The 21,178-nt window shown below is 46.2% G+C and overlaps 2 protein-coding genes across 2 annotated transcripts in view; one reads left to right on the top strand and one right to left on the bottom strand.

Moving 5' to 3' along the window:
• LOC144125662 (atrial natriuretic peptide-converting enzyme-like) overlaps nucleotides 1-21,178 on the bottom strand; it is a 996,499-nt gene that overhangs the window by 624,698 nt on the left and 350,623 nt on the right. The window lies entirely within an intron of this gene.
• Nucleotides 10,330-19,780, top strand: LOC144114809 (uncharacterized). The gene is made up of 4 exons (XM_077648781.1): nucleotides 10,330-10,442; nucleotides 15,363-15,432; nucleotides 16,952-17,094; nucleotides 19,628-19,780. Exons 1-4 carry the CDS (start codon nucleotides 10,416-10,418, stop codon nucleotides 19,778-19,780), a joined length of 393 nt encoding a protein of 130 aa, XP_077504907.1. The 5' UTR covers nucleotides 10,330-10,415.

The following is a 21,178-nucleotide window of genomic DNA, read 5'->3' as shown; positions in this document are numbered from 1 at the left end:
TTACGAAGGCTTCTAATGGGTGCAGTGGTTTGCCTGTTCTCGTGGAGGCTGCCAAAATGGAAGTAGATGGGCCTCTTGTTTTGAATGACTTTCTTGCTAGACCGAGGGTATGGCTGCGGGACTCCAGGAGCCCGGTCTAATGTATCGTGGTGTAGCAGGTTTATCACCTCGTCGCCTGCAATCCCGGCGTGGCCAGAACAGCGGATCCAGAGGGGCATGGAACCAAGTGCATCTGCCAATTCTACACGCAGTACAGATGAATCTGAAAATAAGCAGATGGTGTAATATGTCGTAACCGAATATCAAATATAACGAAAAGATCTAGATACAGCGAAGTGCTGCAGCATGATGTAGGAGAAAATTGGATATAGTTAACTACACCGGATGTAACAAAATGGTGTATTATGTCGCAGGCGAGAAATTAAAAGTGGTGTAGTATGTCGTAACTGAAAACTGGATAACAGCAGGAGTAGACAAACGCAATGCTTACGCATTTCTCGCCTTAAGCAGACTTAAGTGCCCTCTGATTTTTTTTCTTTCACGCAAAGCTCCTCTCCCCTGAGGTCACTGAGGTGTTGGAAATAAATAAATAAAAATTTACGCGCTACATGGCAAAGAAAACAAAACTAGAACCAATGGGGACACCAACAAAGCAAGGAACCCAACATACCGGACATGCCATAGTTCACTCATTTCTCGACATCTTGTACAAGATGCGAACACGGTTGCAGAAGTCGACGATGCCCCACGCGCGGGACAAAAATGTTCAGCCAGACCATAAGAAACCAAGTCTCCTGCGGGCAGCGCATTGATCTACACCTACCCATGCCAAAGCAACGCACCGTTGGTCAGTATAGGGACGAGTACGCAAACCGCCTCTGAGACATTTGTGTGCATGTACACATGCAAGCTATATCGCCACCCCTGGCGTGTTGTCAAGGGCAGCTGCTGCAGTCAGTAACACCACACCGCAGCGAAACATTCTCGTAAACCCCTCCTCGTTATACCGCAAGGCTCTTCGCCATGCATACCTCTCGGCGTTGCGGCTGTATATAAGAACGATGCAACGACAGCGCGCCTGCTGCATGTCCTCAACGCGAAACCACGCTTATCATGCTTCGATTGTCCATGCAGACTACGCGAGTTCAATGACCAGGCGCTGCGCACACTAGTCGCTACGTTACGGGAAGAACTTCAGCGGCAGCCGGACGTGCCTTCAGTTCTTTTGTTTTTGCGTGTGTGCGTTAATCCTTGCCTTGTCGAGATCAGGCGCACAGAGGCACGAAAACACTTATAATTGGAATGCGTGTCTATTTCTCTGCCTCGCAGACCTGCGTGGAGCAGGCCTACACGCGGTGGGACAAACCAAACACACTCGGCGTGGTATGTTGCTTGATAGATCTCGGTATGCGATTACGTACAATAAGCGGAGTTTCGCGTTCGTGTGACGTCATTGTAAGCGGTTCTCGAACAGTGCTTAGCAAAGGAGCACGTTACGTGTTGTTGGAACACGTCTGGAGATGCGTGTCTTCTTTTTGCAAGCTAATGTTTTTACAGGTCTTTGATACAGATAAGTGTGTCAGCAACCCCTCTGTGTGATTTAGTGAAAAAGAAATGTCATTTCTGAACGCCAATGATAGGACGAAAGATTGGAGGAACGGGAGACAATTCCGATAATCAGGCCACGAATGCGTGAGGTGATGTGTTGGTTTCTGTTTTGTTGTTTTGTACCTAGTTCTTATATAGGCTGGCTCAGAGCAATAAAACACAGTTGTTAGTCAGCGCTTGTGTTTGCGTCCTTCTCGTCTCGTATTTGTTACTGCTGCGCTGCAATTTTTCCAGTACTTTGAAGGGAGCGTCCACCGGGCCTTTACTGGTGTTTAGCCCTTCCCGTCAAAGCTGCTTTGTCGTTTCGTTGTTCATGACAAGAAAAGCATTAAAAAAAGGAACGTAACACCTAGGATGTTCGCAAACATCAAATAAAAACAATACTCTCCCAGTTAGGAGACCCAATGCGTACGGCCACCTCTCTGCGAATCACAGTGGTCCTTTAGAGCGAAAGAAAAACAAATAAATAAAACAAATTTTGTCGCGACTGTTATTTGAACCAGCGGCGGCGCGATCAGACCCCCTTTGCAGGCCAGTGCTTGAGAGCCGTGTGCTATATATGACCGCTTTTTTTAGATGGTATTTATTATAGTGATCCAATGTTCTATATACGTGAACTGTGTACAAACAATGAGGAGAACAATCGCAAACCATTACAATGCATCATACGCCACACCTAAACAAGGAAGCACGAGAAATGAAAACACAGAGCCCATCACTACTACATCATTTTAGGGCACACTTAAGCAACGTTGCACTAGAAAAAGGGCAATGAAGAGCCCAGCACTAGGATTGGTTGCCGCCCTGGTTAAAACTCGATCTGGACATACAATGCCTTTAGATGCACAATCAATCTGCTGAAGTGGTCTTTTGCAGAAATAACAGATTTACATTGTGTGTCGATCATGCGAGTTTTCTAAAGGCTGTGTAGTATTATCAAAAACAACTTGTCTCAGGGTTCATCAACAAGGGGCAGTGCAGTGAGGTAGTTGTAGTTGTAACCCTCAAACAATGGCACATGCCCACATAGGGGGATTGGCCAAGAATCGGTGGCACATAGAGTTTTTCAGGTGAATATTCCCTGGACGAAAATAAAAAGAATGCTGAGGAAGGAAGAAGTAAACAAGATGGAACAGTGAAATGAAACGGGAAATGCATAACGCACGCAGAAGATCGACAGTCAGGCTTATAACCGTGTGGTTTAATGATGATGATAATTGTAAAAAAAATAATATTGGGAAAAAATTTACCAACGTAGGCGATTTGATTTCATTAAAAAATTTTGGACGGCGGTAAAAACAGACTTGTGGTTGTACCCAAGTATGGTGGCTCCAAACGACAATATGACTGGGCTGCTCAAACAAAGGCCTAGCTGTTGTAATGGCTTCTCTAAAAACCATCTTCTCATCGTGGTGTAGCGGCGACACAACAAAAAATTGGAGGACGCTTAAGCTTTGTCTTTAAGAGTGAGACGCGACAGCATGTCGCCGCGTTGCCGAGAAGTACACGGAACGCCATCTACCGTTCATCGCGACGCGTGGCCCGTTGGACAATTTAAGGAAAGGACGCCTGTCTCACTTTTCTCGCTGGACACCCGGAACGCGTCGTAAGGGAAGGAAAATCAATCAATCAATCAATCAATCAATCAATCAATCAAAATCAATCGCTCGATCGATCGATCAATCAATCAAGCAATCAATGATCAATCAATCGATAAATTGATCAGTTGATCGATCTATCGCACAATCAATGATCAATCAATCAATCAACCAATCAATAATTCAATCAGTTTATTATTCATTATTCAATCCATCAATCAATCAATCCTTAACGCTGTCGCGTTAAAATCCCTTCCCTTACACCGCGGTTCAGGTGTCCAACGAGATGCGCCATTTTTCGCTCACGGCCTAAGACGCCGACGCCGATACCGGCTTTTCTGCGACACGAGCTCCTTAACGCTGTCTCGTTAAAAAATGGTCTACGGCTTTGTGCTCATCACAAAATACACAGACGGGATAAAGCTCCAAACCAGACCTGTGCAAATAAAAATTTAAGGGTGGGATCTGTGAGCGGAGCCTTGATAGAGAGACCTCAAGCTGTCGTGAATGGCTTGATTGCCTGGTCCACGAATACATTAGGTGCAGGTAATCAACAGATCTTAAGAGAAATCCAGTTGTCATTTTTAACAATTTTTGTCCTCGAAACCTAGCTGTTGTGATGTACGCTCTAGCAGGAACGATAGGTAGCACGGGGCCATTGAGGGACGCCTTCGCCAGGCAGTCCCGAACTTCATCGTCTCTCACACCGCTATGACCTGGCACCCATATCAAGAGAACAAGGCTCAAATGCGGAGGCATTAATGAATGGAAGGTGTTTAAGATTGGCGAATCCACAGCTGAAGCAAGAGCCGAGCACAAAAAAAGAGTGTCTGTAATGACAGCCACTGAAGCGAAAGATGGCTGTAGTTTGCGAAGAAGTTTGGTTTAGAACAGAATGCGGTGCCGAATTATATCTTTTTTTTTCAATGCCCGATGTAAGATACCTCAAAAGAGCATTGCATCTTTGCAATATATGAAACAATGCTCAATCGCTCAATCAGTTCTGAAACATCACAACAGCGGCAAATTACAGTAGTCACAGGAATGCTATTTTTTATGTTTCAACTGGCAATGTAGCTTATGGAAAAATGTGTGCGTATATGGTGAGAGGGACATTTTACGTACTCTTTTCAGTACGTGATGTTCCGGTAGACCAAAATACACAGAGCGGTACATAGGCGCAAGGAAGAACATAGAAATTAAATCCTCGTGTAAACGTTTCCTCGACACTGAAAACAGGAACTCAGGGAAGGAGTGAATAAGCAGGAAACGAACTGACAAATTACTCATAATGCATTAGGTCATTGAAACACGGGTGATCAGAAAAATTTGAAGGCACAGTGAGGTTTAGCAAAGCATTAACTAATTTAACTGGCAAGAATGCACGCTCTATTGGGTGTGTAGCGTCACGGAAAAACATGAAAAGTGAAACTATCTGTCGGATATGCAAACAGGTGGACTAAACCAAGGCCACCAGCTCTTACAGGCCGAAAAGCTTCACACGCCTCATAGATTCTAGAGACGAATCCCACACAAAATTGGCGACAATTCTGTGAAAACGTTGTATATAGGATATTTTGCAATGAATAATTTGGGAAGGATAGTAAATTTCATTGGCGGGAAACAGATTACATGCGGTCGCCATGCAAAAATTGGGAGACCGTGGAACACACAAGTCTGAGCATAGCGCTGAAGAGTTGGGCACTCTGTCTTTCCCGTAATGCGCACTATGCTAATAAGCGCTCAAAGGGACGCCAAGGTACAGTCTTGGTCAAAAAACCTCAGGCCGCTGTGAATGGGCCAAGAGCGGCCGCGGTCCGCTATCGTGGCGCTGCCACCGACAGCGCGCGCCACCACTCGCTTGCGCTGAAGAAGAGGAAGAAGACAAGGAAGCATGTTATTAGAGGACGAGGAAGAAGAAGAGCAAGAGGAAGAAGGAGAAGAAGGAGTAGGAGGAGGAGGAGGAGAAGAAGAGGGAGAAGAAGATGAAGAAGAAGAGGAAGAACAAGAAGAAGAAGAAGGAGAAGAAGAAGCAGCAGCATGCCCCTCAATCTCGGGCGTCCCTTGATAAGGCGCCCGCGAAGAACCTAGTGCAGCTTACATTCTACCTGCTGCGGGTTTATCTTTCGAACGCCGCGCCACTGCGCTTTGTGCAAGTAATAGCACTAGCCAGGGCGAAGCTTCCCGATGCCCTCGCAACGCGCTGTGTCATAGAAAATTCCCTAATTGCCAAGATTGCTAATTGTTATATTTTGTTCTGCAAATTCAGAAGCCCAGACCTTCAAATTACCGTGATAGCTATTTTGTGTATTGTGAATGAGTCGACCGACACGGTTCCATATTTTCAATGTGTTGCTGTTCGTACAGGGGACATAAATTTAAAATGTGACCTTGACTTGCCTCCGAGCACGCTTGTGTGTAACCAAGTTGTGTTTTGGTGTGTGAACCATTTGCTCACCTTCTTTGAAAACGCGATCAGAAGCCGCAGTTTCGACTGCAAAGGGCTCCCTTCGGAAAGTGCTCGTAGCGACCTCTGTAATACCGAATATTTGAAATACATCGTAAAACACACTTGCCCACTAAGAAACGACTGTATACTTGTGATCGGAGCAGCGGTCTTTTATATATCCACAGACATAGTGTAAAAAAGTTTTGGAATTAGAGGACAGTCTCCTTCCCTGTCTAGCCATTAGAGTTACAACCTCTCCTTCCCCACTTTGGAATGTGTCCACTGTCTGGCCTGTGTTAACGACATGTGGAATACTGACTCATTCCGGTTAGTGCCCCTTCCATGCACACATAATCCGATGCAAGTGGGTCCCGTGCTCATTAGGCGTTACGGTTACGTGAGTTATTGCTCTAAATTTGGAGTAGAGAAGCAGAGACCACAGCCACGAGATTATCACCTTGTGATAATGAAGATCAGCTTCATGGTCGCGTGATGACCACGGCCAGGAGATGATGAACGCACTGCTTCCTTTTTACATCCTGCTCTTTACGAAACCAGTGTATCAAAGTAGACGAGTTTTTGTGAATAAGCTCAGAATAAAGCAATGGAAACGTAATAAAAATCGCCACGATTCTCTGTGCTACATCACGTTCCGTAAAATTTCACGGCTGCTCAAAAATCGCTCCAGTGCCGGGCAGCTTCGCCCTCTCCAACGTTATTACTCGTTCAAAGCGCCGCCGCGTGGCGGGCTTAAGACAAGAACGCAGCAGGCAGAATGAACACTGCATTAGATCGTGACGGGCGCTGTTACCAACAGAAGCACGAGAGTGAAGGGCACGTTTCCCCCGAGCTCTTATCTTCGGAGCAACCTCACAGCGTCCTGCAGTTTTTTGACCAAGACTACTTGGGTAGCCGACGTGTCCATTGCATACCAGCATATTTAGCAGGTTGGATCCCCACAATTCAAACCAGGAACCGCAACTCTTAAAACGATTAATCCGAGCACCTGACACCGAACAAAGTCCTCCATTAAACGAATAACTTCATAGATGTTTGGCTAATCAGCGCAGAAAAACGCGAGGTCATCTGCATAAGCTAATTCCTTCGGTTCGTAACCCATAACACGAAAATTACTGACGGCTCTACTAGTTATAACATTTACGCAAAGCGCCTCCAAGTATATTGCGAACAGGAGCGGGGAGAGTGGCAACCTGGTTTCAGAGAGGACTGAATACAGACAGGTTGTGAGAGACCGCCGTTTACTGTTAAGCGCGTATAAGATTTTGCAGCAAAGGCGTATCCCATAATAGAGAGAATTGAACCAATACTAACGTGATGTAAAAGAGAAAAAATTGCTGGTAGACTAGGCCTGGTTAACCCTCGTCGAAAGCGAGAAGCTGCATCTCCCTGGCTACGTTTGTAGTCGAGCGACTGGCGGACGCGTCTCATCGATCATTCCTAGCATTCCGCTGAACGCATCAAAGTGCATCGTCGTTTTATCTGCTCATGAGATGCGGCCAGACGCTTTCCCGCTTTACCGAACGTCAATGTCAAAGATCAAAGGTCAAAGTCGAGATAGTTGGTGTAACAGTCGCTGGCGTCGCTGCTGTAGATGACGTCATTGGCATTGGGGTTTAAGGACAGTGAAGGGAAAGTAGATTTTAAGCGGGTAGAAGTAACCAAACGAAGGTTATCTGATTGGTGGCTAAAATCAAGAGAAGAGTAAAATTTCATAAGTCATGGCTGGGTGGCTTGAGCCACTGCCCGATATAAAGGGTTCAGCCGTATCCATCCATCCATCCATCCATCCATCCATCCATCCATCCATCCATCCATCCATCCATCCATCCATCCATCCATCTTCATGTGTCGTACCGTACTACCACCAGTTATGCTCATGGTTTGACCTCTAATTACATTCAATGGGAAACTTGTGGCCTCGCTGACCTCTATGCAAGATTCAAGGTCAAACTTGCGGCCACGCTGACGGCTTGAAAAGCGGGCGTAGTGAAGCTTTTCGCTTCAAAAATAAGTGGTTGGCTCTATCGATCGAACGCCATAGCCAGGTCGATTTGCAGCAGGACAATTGTTGTTCATGAGTTTCACTGCAGTACTGCAACACCGTGCGCGAAATATCTGTATTAGTCTGTATTGACCGTCCTGCACTGACAAGTCTAAACTTTGCACGAGCCCAGATTGAGGCAGTTGCCTCTTGTGCATAAATGTCGTAAGAGTGTTGTGAATTGTGCTGCGCTTTCCCGGCAAAATTAGGTCTGCTTTTCAGATCGCATGGATAACAGACATTCTTTGCTGCTACAGGCACTCAGTGTAAACGGGTTACCAACTACCAAAACCACCGTTGCAATGCGATGTCAGCAGCAGAGTTCTTTGACATTTTTTTGCGTAGCACCAGTTTCTCGCGTGCAGTCGGCTTTACGACTTAAACCACACGTCTTTCCGAAGGCAGTATCGTCAAAACCGTACGACTAGAACTATGGCTGGTATGGAAAAAAAAACAAGCGCCCACACGTAGCCGACTGGAACGTAGAACGAGAAAAAAAGGCAGCCAAGAACTTGAAATCAACGCAGATAAAAGGCGAGCAACCGCACGGAACGAAGTCACGAGATGACGAGATACGCCGGCTAAGGTGGCCACTAACCGGCAGCCGGCGACAAGCAAGCCGCAGAGTAGTCAAGGTGGACGGCACAAGAGCCGCTGGCCGCTGCTGTGAGGGAACGTGATCATACATATTATTTTATTAAAAAAAAGCGTTGTTCTTTCCAACCAAATGTACGCTGACAAAATATGTTTAATGAGTAATTAAAATATATTTAAAATCGTTAATACTTACTAATATGTAGCCACTTATTTTTCTTATATTTGTGTTTGTCCGCACACTTTATTTTGGCGGTGGTAGCTGACGTGCGCCTTGAGAAGAGAACATTCCAAACGTCCGTTTGAGTGCAGCGTTTTTCATATCCATTCCCGAATAGAAATATTGCAGCATAGAAAAATAAAAAATATCGACCACACCCTTCGTTGTAGCAGGGAAGAAAACTGAACTAGTCAATGATTGGATTGGAAAACTTTTAATTCGTCAGAAAAGGCAGAATGCAGGCGATCCGTACTAGGTGGCTATTAGTCCACGGCTGACAGCGACCTGGGTAGCCCATTCAATGACCCGGGTTTGAACTCCCAAGTCTGAGCTGACCAACACGGCCTCCCACTGCTCGAGAGTAGGAACCTGTATTAGAGATTTCGGGGGCGGCTCCTCTTTACAATTCCACAATAGGTGATCATAAGTGGCTAAATCACCACATAATGTACATGCAGGGTCGTATTCACCGGGGTAGAATTTTGACAACAGGTAAGGCGTCATGAAGGATCGCGTCTGGAGTCGCCTCCAAGTGGTCTCTTGCTCCTTATTAAAGGCTTTGTCTGGAGGAGGGAATATCCTCCTTTCAAGTTTAAAATGATTAGTAATATCGTGAGAAGATGATAGGCCGTCCTTCGAAAAACTCTCAGCAACGACAGCGTCCCCTGCTCGGCTGACGAATCCTCGAGCTGTTATGTATGCCGCTTCGTTACCAGGGTTCCCCGAGTGAGCCGGGAACCATATCAATTCAATAATTTTGTCTAAGTCTTTGGTTTGACCCAATATGCTCATTGCCACCTGAGAAATTCTGCCCCTCGCATTATTGCGTATAAACACTATCCGCAAGAAAATGAACCGAGTCAATGGTGCCCTGTGTCGACATAGATACACACTTCCAACAAAGATAAAGATTCTTATATATAATGCATACTTACTTCCAACCATTAACTACTGTATAAGTGTCTGGGGTACCACAACGAAACATAACAAACACAAGATCTTAGTTGCACAGAAGCGTGCTGTCAGATCGATTGCAAACCATGCATTCCCATGCGTTTCCTTACTTTGAACAATATGGTATTTTGTCTGTTGATATATTGCACAAGTTCATATTGTTATGTGCATACAAAAATGCAATTAAAACAAACAATCAACTGTTCCTTGCAGCCTTTAATCTACATCAATACACACCAGTGTACAATACCCGATGTCTTTTACCTTGGCTTCTACCCTTTTGCCGTACTTTATACCGTAAACAGTCCTTATCCTATAACCTAGGAAATTACCTCAACACATTGGCAGAGAATAATGTTTTTATAGAAGACATCTGAAAGAAACAGTGATTATCTGTCATGTGCATTTTCGAATCTATTGTGGCATCAACGTAAATAGGTTTGGTGTATTATATTGTCTATTGTTCCTATTGTTTATGTGCATCTCTGTTGTGTACGCGGTCAGGGTTACACTATTGTTGTCCTTTTTCTTTGTTTGTTTTGATGGGGATATTTAGCTCAACTTCAGCCTGATGTTCGCGAAACACACTGCTGTCGTTGTATTCATGGGGCACTGGGTGCTACTTCAAGCTGCATTATGCAGCTTTTTGCCCAGTGTCCCCTTTTTCCACAGTAATGTGTGTGGACAAATAAATTTTCAATTCAATTCAAAATTTAGAGTCGCTGAGTATGGTAGTAGCTTCTGTGTACAGAAGACAGAAGAAGACAATGAAGAAGACAATGAAGTACAGAAGACAAAGACATCACGAGCATTGCCTTCGTCTTTTCCATGCTGTACCCACGAGGGTTCGCTGCTGATGTCCTGCGGTGGGCGTACGCCATTGGCGTCTTCATTTCCTTTCAGCGAGTGATCAGTGAAGTAGCACCTAAGATGGCGTCGCCAGGAGCTTCCAGTCTGGTAAGCTCAGCTTAGTTTCTCGATCTGTTGGCAGATTCTGCTCTCTGTACTTCCTTGCACTACGCCGATAGTGATAAAGTGACGTTTTAAGGTTTGCAGCTAGGTCGTTGGTTTTTACCAATTTCGTCAGTTTAGCATTCCGCGGAACCATGTATTTACTATTTCCTTTCACACCGGTTTTGCGCTACAGCGCTTTGGCGCCATTCGCCCTGCTTGCAGTTGCAGGTAACTATCTTTACTCTCTTTCGCAGCTGGCGTCGCGGCCAATCTAGTTGCGCAATGTTCCGCTTTCTAAGCTGTAAGAGGCTTTCAGTGCTGTGAAGCGCACATGTTTATTCTGCGTATGTAATGCAGTGAGCGTCACGTTAAGTAAGAATAAATGTGGCCATTGTTTCCAGTTGTCGGAACCAGCCAGAAATAAGAACATCTTGTGAAATGTTTAGCAGGCTTTCTCCTTCCTAGAGCAGTACTTGCACGAACGGTACTCGATTGTAAGGAAAAAGGGATGTACTGTACTTTTCACTAGCCAGAGGAGGAATGGTCCGTTTAATGCCACTGTGACAGGTACTCTTTAACCGCTGCTGGCGACGAAAGCACTGTTGTGTAAGTTGTCAGTATCGTGGGTCATAAAAAATAAGCTGCGCATTATACATAACACTGCGTATCTAAAGACAAGTGGTCTTGTTTTGGGGCATGATAATGTCGCAGTCGACAGACAACTGACATACCGCATTTGTGAAAGAGCGCAGGCAAATAGGTCGAGATGGTCGTAGTGAATTGGTTGAATGAGCTTAATATACCTTGTCTTACTAGGAAGACTTGAAGACAGTTTTCAAAAATTGGATTTTTGAGGTAAAATAATGGTTTTTGCGGCATTGTATTGCCAGGGTTGGCGGGCATCAGAAATACGATGAAACATGTTAACTAGTCACATGTCTAACTAATTCTTAATAATTAACTTTTTGACTATGAGTTAGGTGTGTAGCTGCAACTAGAGATTTGTAGGTGGCCGATTATCCTAGCCGCTGCGGCCGGATAAAATTTGGCAGCTTCGTGTGAAATTACATGCGGTTTCGAAAACTTGCAGGCAATGCAACCCCTCATGCTTACGTAAATAGTCGAAAATGCTAAATTTTGTCGAGCCACAGCGGCGAGGGTAATCGCGTTTTCGAAATTACAAGAACTGATACGGTGGTTACAACGGGCCCCGCCGCGGTGACTCAGTGGTTAGGGCGCTCCACTACTGATCCCGAGTTCCCGAGTTCGAACCCGACCGCGGAGGCTGCTTTTTTATGGAGGGAAAACGCTAAGGCGCCCGTGTGCTGTGCGATGTCACGTACTGCACGTTAAAGATCCCCAGGTGGTCGAAATTATTCCGGAGCCCTCCACTACGGCACACCTCTCATCCTTTCTTCTTTCACTCCCTCCTTTATCCCTTCCTTTACGGCGGGTTCAGGTGTCCAACGATATATGAGACAGATACTGCGCCATTTCTTTTCCGCAAAAACCAATTATTATTATTACTAACGGAACCCACTGCGGTGGCTCAGTGGTTAGGGCGCTCGACTACTGATCCGGAGTTCCCGGGCTCGAACCCAACTGCGGTGGCTGCGTTTTTATGGAGGCAGAACGCTAAGGCGCCCGTGTGCTGTGCGATGTCAGTGAACGTTAGATCCCCAGGTGGTCTAAATTATTCCGGAGCCCTCCACTACGGCACCTCTTTCTTCCTTTCTTCTTTCATTCCCTCCTTTATCCCTTCCCTTACGGCGTGGTTCAGGTGTCCAACAATATATTATTATTAATTATTAATGGTCGGGTACAAAGCTCTAATTGCAACTAGACGCCTAACTCTAATAGTTTTAAACTTAATGAAATTAGTTAACCATTTTACTAGTTAAGATTCTTCACCGCTTTTTTGACGTCCCCCAATCCTGGCAATACCGTGCCGCAAAAGCCATATTTTTGCCTAAAAAATCCTATTTTTCAAAACTATACTTAGTCTTCCATGTCACACCCGGTATAGGCAAACTGCGTATGTGATAAGCTGTCACTTTTGTCTTCTGCATCGGTGAACCTCTAATCTGCAGCCATTTATTCGCAGGCCCAAAAACAAGCTCTTCGTGTTCTGTATGAAAACATGAAAAGTGCTTACCTGCGATGCCATTTCTACTTTTGGAATGGCTTTTGAATTGCGTGCGATATGGAAAGTTGTCATTTTAGAATTATTTATCAAGGTTAGGGGACTAACTTGGACAGCGGCTTACGAAAGCAAGGTTACGAGGACGGGAAACGATTGCCTACGAAGTTAATTTTATTGCTACTTTTTTTTTCTATATTTGAGAGCCAGACATCCCACAATAGATAGCAGTCGACAAAAATAAACAAATATGAGGTATTTGTCTATTGCTAAATACAAAGTTGCGGAGGAGGGGGAGGAAAAACTTTATTAAAGGAAGGGGAGTCGGGTGAGCTTATGGGTGGGGCCCTCATTCCAGGGCTCCACTGGCTTGAGCTGCCCGCGTACCTGTTGTATTAGGGTCCGTTGGTCCTCCAGGTTAACGCTGGTCAGCAGCGCCTCCCACTGCTCAAATGTACTTTCTGTCTGTATAGCGTTTGGTTCGGCCCAACATCCCACGAAATGTGAAAGAGTGTAGGGCGGGCCTGGCACCAGGGACATGTGTCCGAGTATATAATGTTGGGTGTATGAGATGTAGTCTATGGATGTTTGAAAATGTGTTCGTCTCGATCTGCCGCCAAGAGACGGAGTCTGGGTTGTCTAATTTCCTATGAGGTGGACGGAAGTGTCTCCTTTCAAGACGCTGAAACTCGACGCGTTCGTTATACCCCGAATGTAGAGGGGTAAAAGCGGGCACGGTTTGTGGCCCCGCTCGGTCCATGTTGCCTCGAGCTAGAGCATGTGCCCTCTCATTTGCCTCCAGCCCCTCGTGGCATGGGGGGCAGGTGATTTGGTGGTGCTTTGCGAGGGGTGCAGTGCCCATGAGCCGACTGACGTGCTTGGGAACACGGCCTCTCGGGAAGTTTCGACACGCGTGTTGCGAGCCTGTGAGCACATGAGCGCTTTGGCCTTGGGACTCGTAATGTCTAATGGCAGTGGCCACGGCGGTGGTCTCCGCGGCCGCTGGTATTTTGACTATTACAGAAGCAGTGAATAGAGTGGAGAAGCGGTGGTCTACTGCCGCCACTGCGTACTTGTCATGGTCCGGGTATGTTGCGGCGTCAGCATAAACCACGTTCGCGGAATTGGCTAGGCGTCGGCGTAGGTAGGATACTCGCGCTCATCGTCTCCCTGTGTGAACGCCTTTAAGCATATGTTTCGGTATCGGGGCCACGCTGATGTATTTCCTGTGTTGTTTTTCTAGAGCGGATTGAGCGTCTAGTGCGCGGATGTCCGCAACTGTGCCTACTCGGAGTAGGATAGCTCGTCCAGCTTGGGTGGTCTGAAGTCTTAGTGTTTGAGATGCATGAATGGCTGCTGGTAGTTCCGCAAAGGTGTTGAAGTTCCTAGAGCGGTCAGACGCTCTGTCGAGGTGTTTTTAGGAAGCTTAAGGGCCGTCTTCCATACCTCTCTTATGATTGTGTCAACTTGCTGCTCCTCTCCTTTTGTTAGCGCGTGAAAGGATAGTCCGTATGAGATTCGGCTAAGTACGAGCGCTTGCACCAGCCGAAGAGTGTCTTCTTCTCGCATTCCTTGGCGATGTTTGGTAATGCGGCTGATCATGCGAGCTATCTGGTTTGTGGTGGTTTTGAGAGTCTGGATGGTGTGGGTAACACAGAGGTTGCTCTGTATACAAAGGCGGGCTGCTGATTGTAGGGTGGTTTCCTTTTGGCCCAGGGAACCCTTTATGGCCCATATAGTTATATCATCCGCGTATATGGTGAAACCGACATTTGGAAGTGCTTGCATAGCACGCGACAGCCTGAGCATAGCAATGTTAGCATTGTTGAAAAGCAGGGGATAAATAATAGCTCCCTGAGGTGTGCCTTTGTGTGGCATATCTTTGACGTCGGAGCGGCTTTGTCAATTGCCTATCGTGGCCGTGCGGCCCGTGAGGAACGTACGCACGTAAGCAAATACTTTTTCTCCGCCGTTAAAGTCATTTACGGCTTGAAGGATCGCCTCGTGGAATATGTTGTGGAAGGCGCCCTTTAAATCTAAGGCCAAGATGAGATGTTCTTGATCTCTGGGGATGTTGGTAAGTACTTATTCTCTCAGGAGCAGGAAGGCGTCTTGGGCTGAAAGCCCTGGCCTGAACCAAACCATAGTAGGGGGAAGAGGTTATTGTCTTCAATATAGTTTTGAGGCGGGTGTAGATGTCTCGTTCATAGAGATTTCCTAAACATGATGTTAGGGAGCTGTGCCGGAGGGAATCAAGTGACGGCCGCTTGCCGGGCTTGGGAAGGGTGATAATTCCGGCATGACGCCAATCCTGAATTGCAATACCCTTCTCCTAGAGGTCATCACTGATGAAGTCAGTGATGGCTTTGATATGTGCATGACTCGGGTTACGAATAATAGCGTTTGTGTTGCGGTGTTGCGCGGTGTTGCGCTGGGATGCACGGGCTGCGGCTTGCACCTCGGCTATTGTATCGGGGCCTCAAGTGTAGAGTTTGGAAGGCCGTTTTAGGTGATGGAGTAAGTTGCGGAAAGTCCCCACCTTCAAAGGCGAATTTCTTCACAAGGCATCCGCCACCTTTCTTTACTGTCACAACACAATTTACGCTAACGCATTCGCGCTACACTCGTAACTGCCCTGTGATTTTTTTTCGAAATTTTGCTGCATAGAATGGAAAGTGACAGCTATAGTACGAGCCGTAAAGGGCCTTCAACTTACTCGTCTCACTTCCGAGCAAGGTTCCATGTTTTAACAAAACTTTGGATTATTTCAATGTATTTTGCAGGTGAAGTTCAACATCCGCTGGGGCAACAGGAGCAACCAGAGTTCCATCATGAATACATCGGAATATATTGGTGAGGGTTCCCTCGCCCGCTGGTTTGCTTGGCTGGGTTTCAATTTTTCGCCTGTAGTGATTCTTGCTGCCTTGCATGGAAAGAGAGAAACTAGTAAGTACATACCATTACCTAGCCGGCGTTCACAGGACAACACGAGGTGAAACCGATGGCTTTGCTACTTGCTACTCGAGCTGGAACAAAGGCGATCGTGGCCGCCTTTTATCTCTCTTGGGATTTTCGGTGCTCCGAACGTGCTGCCAGAGAGCTAAAAAAACTGAGCGTGCAAGAGGTACTGCTTTAAGTTCATGATAACGTAGCCAAGATATTTGTTTACCGCTAAGTTCAGGCGCTAGATCATGGATGTCACTGCGAAGTTCGAGCAGGTCAGGCGTACTTAAAGAAGTCGGGGTGATAAAGTTTGCCATTTCTGAGGTGCACTTCACTATTGAAGAGGCACATTTACCAGAAGTCCTGGTTTTACGTGTTTTGAGTCATATTTATCTTCCCTTTGAAACTATGTTGTGTATTCATTTCTTTCCTCTTTGAAGGAAGAAGGGCGTAGGCTCCCTTCAAGAGCGCATTGTCAAATTGTGGCTGAATGCGGCCTTGCGCTTTCAGAGTTCGCTTGTCATGCGAGAGATGCGGGGTTCGGTTTTCAGTCCTGTGGCGTACCCATCGGTTGCACAAGCTTAAAAAACGGCCTTTCGTCACATTACCCTCCCTTGACATAAAATCTATCTGTAAGGGACTGAAATTCGTCTTATGCGGTAAAGGTCACTGCTACCCTGTTTTGTGTACTCAAGTTTATGTCAATGACCTATTTTCAAGTATTTCACTCTAAAGAATCCAAGCACAAAACAACTGTAAGAGGAAAGCTTGTACTCACTGTATCACTGGTGATCAAACCCTGCACTTCCCTCATGCTAGGCGAACACTCAAACGACTAGCTCAAATGCCTGTTCTCAGATGGACTTCTTCAGCGTCTACTTCCTTAGCTCTGGATGAAGTTTCCAGTGGATAAACACCGAAAGGAGCGACCTTGAAGTAAAGGGATTACCTAAAGTTTGATACTTCAGCAGAAGCTTTACTGTTCTGCGAAGTGCAGCCCATCTAGAGGGAAACACGCCGAAAACTTTGTAGCGCATTGCGAAAGTTCAATGTAATTTGAACACACCTTGCTGGAATAGGCGTGGGATCTGGTTACACCCAAAATAAAAAAAAATGGTACGGCTTCAACGTAGGTAATTCGGGTAGGACGTGCGAAAGCACATAAGGCAACACCGCTTCAAAGGTAACCGCATGCATGGTCTTATCGTCAGCCGCTACAGCAGCCGCGCGCCGGGGAGGAGGGGGCGGAGTGGAGTGCCGGTTTCGCGCGTTGATGGAGGAAATGCGCAAGGCCTCCGCTGCTGGCGCTACGTCGAAGGTCAAAGCTTGAGGCGGCACACATACCCCGGATTTTTCAGCTTCGCCTGTGAGGTAGTGCTGTTGTAATAAAAAGGCCGACATGCTTGATATTTCGCCTTTCCCTAAACAGACACGTTAAAGAAGAGACTGCGCGCTGTTATTATGAAGAACAAGATCTTGGCACGAGCTCTGGCGGCCTCCAAGAAAGAGATCAGTGAGTTAAAGAAGTCCAACGGCCGCCAGCAGAAGGTGTTCAACCTGGGCTTGCCGCAGGTAAGAATCAATGTTGCAAGGGTTTAAGTGTAGTGCGAGAAAAAAAGACGTCTTTCCTATCCATGTGTTACTGCGTCTCTCCTGCTCCTCGAAATAAACAATGCGTTGGAGCTAGATTTTGACAGTCTTTAAGAAAATCAACGGAGTGTCATTTTCAGTGATTATAGCGCGAAAAAGGACGAGACTAAGAGAAATACCTCTGTAGCCATCCCTTTTGCGCTGAAGTAACCTAAAATGGCATGCCAAGTACAACTTACCTAACTTAACACTCTTTAGTGAACGATGTCGACGAAGGTTTTACTGGAGCACGCACACAGCCGTCTTGTACAGGTGAATATATATTTAATTCACCTTTTTGCTAATTAACAAATTTAAATTACTTGTCTTTTCGTCTTCGCAGCGGGCCGTGGTTCTGCGATGAGAGTTAGTGATACGTATCCAGATAGGCCAGCACAAACAATTTCTGTCCAACTTGATAGCGTCTATCCGACAGCATTGTGATCGTGATAGGAAATCGAAACCACGCGCTCATGCATAACTGACGCTATGACCGGCTAACTGTTTATCCATTACAGTTTTGTGTAATTTATTTCCTGCAGTCAGGGCGCGGTTGAGGGTACATATTATCCCTATGCAAGAGCGTACAGGGACGTGATGTTTAAATCTCGCATGCTGTATTTCAAGCGAAAAAAAATAAACTAGGAAGTCTCTTTTAAGAAAAAAATCTTCACGGGGATTTCTCGAGACACTCGGCATCTTGCACTGAAATTTTTTCGCTGCAGTTATTGATTATAAACTGGGCTAGTTTACCTCTCTGAATTGCAAAACGAGGAGTGTTTAAAAATACGCTTACCTGGCGATGACAATAGCTTATCAATCTGCGCAAGGTAAGCCTTCATAGATCTGGTTATCATTTTTCGAAGTTTGGCAGAAGTTAGCTAAGCCCTTAGCTGTGAACTTTCGATTGGCGGGAAGATTTTTAAACCCATTTTCCTAGGTGATAAATCAGTTTCTTGCTGCCCAGTCAACCTGAACATAGCCAGATGTGTTTTAGAGGAGAGTAATTGAATGTAGTTGTCTCAGTATTCCTTTGAGGGCCTTTAAATATATTTTATTCTTTTTTGCCATACAAGTTAATCAGGATATCATTCCCGCAGTGGTTTTATAGACGATTGTTCGACTTTATTTCAGCAATAGTTATATGGATGACGCCTTTCACATCATTGTGAAAACTATGCTGTTCAACTAACAAGACGTGTCCGCGATGCTAATGTATGCCATAATCTAAAACCCGCAGTTCTTGAGCTGGCAAACGAAAGTTCTCGAAGTGGGCTTTCAGGGTAAATGCTTTCAAGAATCTGTCGTCTGTGAATGTTTCCCAGGTTGACTTCTGAGTGTGCGCACTTAAGTAAGAAGGGTTGCCTAGAACGGCTCAGTTCAGTTCAGTTTAGTTTATTATCTTAAAAGTCCCCCACAGGAGAATTACAGAACAGGTGGGTTCTTATACATACAGTAAGGATCATCTTATACATGCAGTAAGGATCATGGTAACTAATTACTGAAAAAAATGGTCATACAGAAGTTGAAAAAAGGAAGATGGGTAGGTAGTAGCAACGATTTCGCGGGGAAGGCCGTACCAGTCGACCTTTCTATCACAAGAACTTGTTTGTTCTGCATAAGACAAAAAGTTGGAATGTTTGTCTCGGTTTGTCGAAGTTAGAGCACCAAATTACACAACGATGTCCCTTCGGGGAGGTCTTAATTACTTGTTAAAGCTGCACAAAAGTTTAGTACGAAATTGAAAACTTGGGATTTCAATCTAAAAAAAGAGAAATTTAGCTGAAGCCTTTGTTTTGGGCTGTACTAGGGTATTACGCCTTACGCCGCGAAACTTGTGTGGAACACGCGGCCACCGTAATCCGCCACTATTTGCTTAATGAAGTACTAGTGCAAGTTGTGTTGCAGTGGGCAACGTCACTTGCACTGTGGTCTTGGTATAAGCGGCGATGTTACCGGAAGCTTAGATGAAAGGGAAATAGGGGGAATTATTCGAATTGGGGGAAGCTGCAAAAGATAAACGTTTTATATTCATCCTTGACCGGCTAAAAGAGCTCCATAAAGGACGTTGTTTTTTTCCAAAGCGTTTTGCTGGTCCAGGAGAGTGTGGTTCAGGGCCCCGTTTAACGACCTTCTTTGTGACTGAGAATTGTGCCTTTTGACAACTGACAACGTACACCTACTATAAGGCCGCCGCGGTGGCTGAGTGGTTATGGCGCTCGGCTGCTGGCCCGAACGACGCGGGTTCGATCCCGGCCGCGCGCGGTCGAATTTCGATGAAGGTGAAATTCTGGAGGCCCGTGTACTGTGCGATGTCAGTGCACGTTAAAGAACCCCAGGTGGTCTAAATTTCCGGAGCCCTTCACTACGGCATCTCTCATAGCCTGAGTCGCTTTGGGACGTTAAACCCCCCATGGACCAAGAACACCTACTATGAGTGAAAAAGAGCTCTTTTCTTTACTAACACTCCGTGCAGGTAAAGACGTGGCTGAAAATGGCTAGGCAGCACTCACACACAATGTACCAGTACCAGTCACGAGCCTTGACTTTGCTGGATGAGATAATGAATCCCGGTGTCGACTTCACTCTGGCCCGAGTCTCCGACGCCGACGACGATGCAGACATTTAGGACCGGTGCGTATTTTTTACCATTATTCACCGTCGCACTTCCACGTCCGTGACCAACAGGCATCGGGAAGTGGTGGTCGGCTTTCTCTCCAGCCAAGTGCAGTTTATTTATTGAAAACGTACTGGATGAATTGAAGACCAAGGAGGAGGGCAATACATAGAAGTAAATGAATGAAGTCATAATCGCAAGGAAGGGATGGCTCTCGGTCACAGTTGGGGAATTAGGAGGATTTGGGGTGCAGGCGCAGAAGCGACTTCTAGTCGATCGTTTTCATAGCCTTCAGAGCTGCAAGTCTTACATACGTCGGCCAGCTACACTACTCGAAGCAGGCCGCTCGAACTGCTACGTGCCGCGATGGCATGTTGTGCTTCGGTGCTGGATCGTATCTGGTCTGCTAGGTTAGCCATGCAGTTATGCGATATGTGCTGAATTATGAATTTTCTTCCTCGAGAGTAATGGGCAAGTCCGCATAAAATGTTGGAGATCTCCTTTGTAGTGTTCTTGGAAGTGGTTGCATCTGTCGTGCACAGGTGTTTCCCGTCTGGCAAGAGCACATTTCTGGCGTATGTACGGGGTGTACGCTGCGTGTTCAAGAGCTTCGTGTAAGAACTCTTGTAGCCGAGTGAGCTTCAGTGTCAAACACCGGCGCTTGTGTTCTTTCCGCTAACCGGCGCCTGCTGTCTGCTTTTATTTAGGTGCGAACGTAGTGTATCAGTGCTTTGCGGGGGAGCCTTCATTCAAGCTTTCGATATGGTTTTTGATTTACCGTGTTCGGCAGGAAGTTGAGGTGTGGGGCGTTGTATGTCTGATCAACCCGACCCGATTTCACGGCTGCGTTTCCCCCTCCACGCCAGTGTGACCCGGTGTCCATATAATTTTGCCCTTGTGTTCTTTCCGCTAACCGGCGCCTGCTGTCTGCTTTTATTTAGGTGCGAACGTAGTGTATCAGTGCTTTGCGGGGGAGCCTTCATTCAAGATTTCGATATGGTTTTTGATTTACCGTGTTCGGCAGGAAGTTGAGGTGTGGGGCGTTGTATGTCTGATCAACCCGACCCGATTTCACGGCTGCGTTTCCCCCTCCACGCCAGTGTGACCCGGTGTCCATATAATTTTGCCGTTTGTTCCGACGTCTCTTCCTTATGTCGTTGGTCACCGCATCTTTTGCAGTTGGTGCGGACAGCTCTGCTATAGATGCGCATGAGCCAGTTACGATTCGATAGCGATTTAAAATTCTCCGTTCCGCAAATTCACCTGTGGCGGTGATTGTGGTGTGGACGGCTCTCCGTAAGGCGAGCGATTTCGTGTTTTAGATGGAGCCTCCGGGTAGGTGGCACCTTTGCTGGCCATTGATTTGAAGTTCTGGCGCACAGACCCTAGTCTTACCAATAGTGGCGTTTC

This window comes from Amblyomma americanum, chromosome 1, assembly GCF_052857255.1.
Source record: "Amblyomma americanum isolate KBUSLIRL-KWMA chromosome 1, ASM5285725v1, whole genome shotgun sequence".
Taxonomy (NCBI): domain Eukaryota; kingdom Metazoa; phylum Arthropoda; class Arachnida; order Ixodida; family Ixodidae; genus Amblyomma; species Amblyomma americanum.
This window is presented reverse-complemented; position numbering and strand designations above follow the sequence as displayed.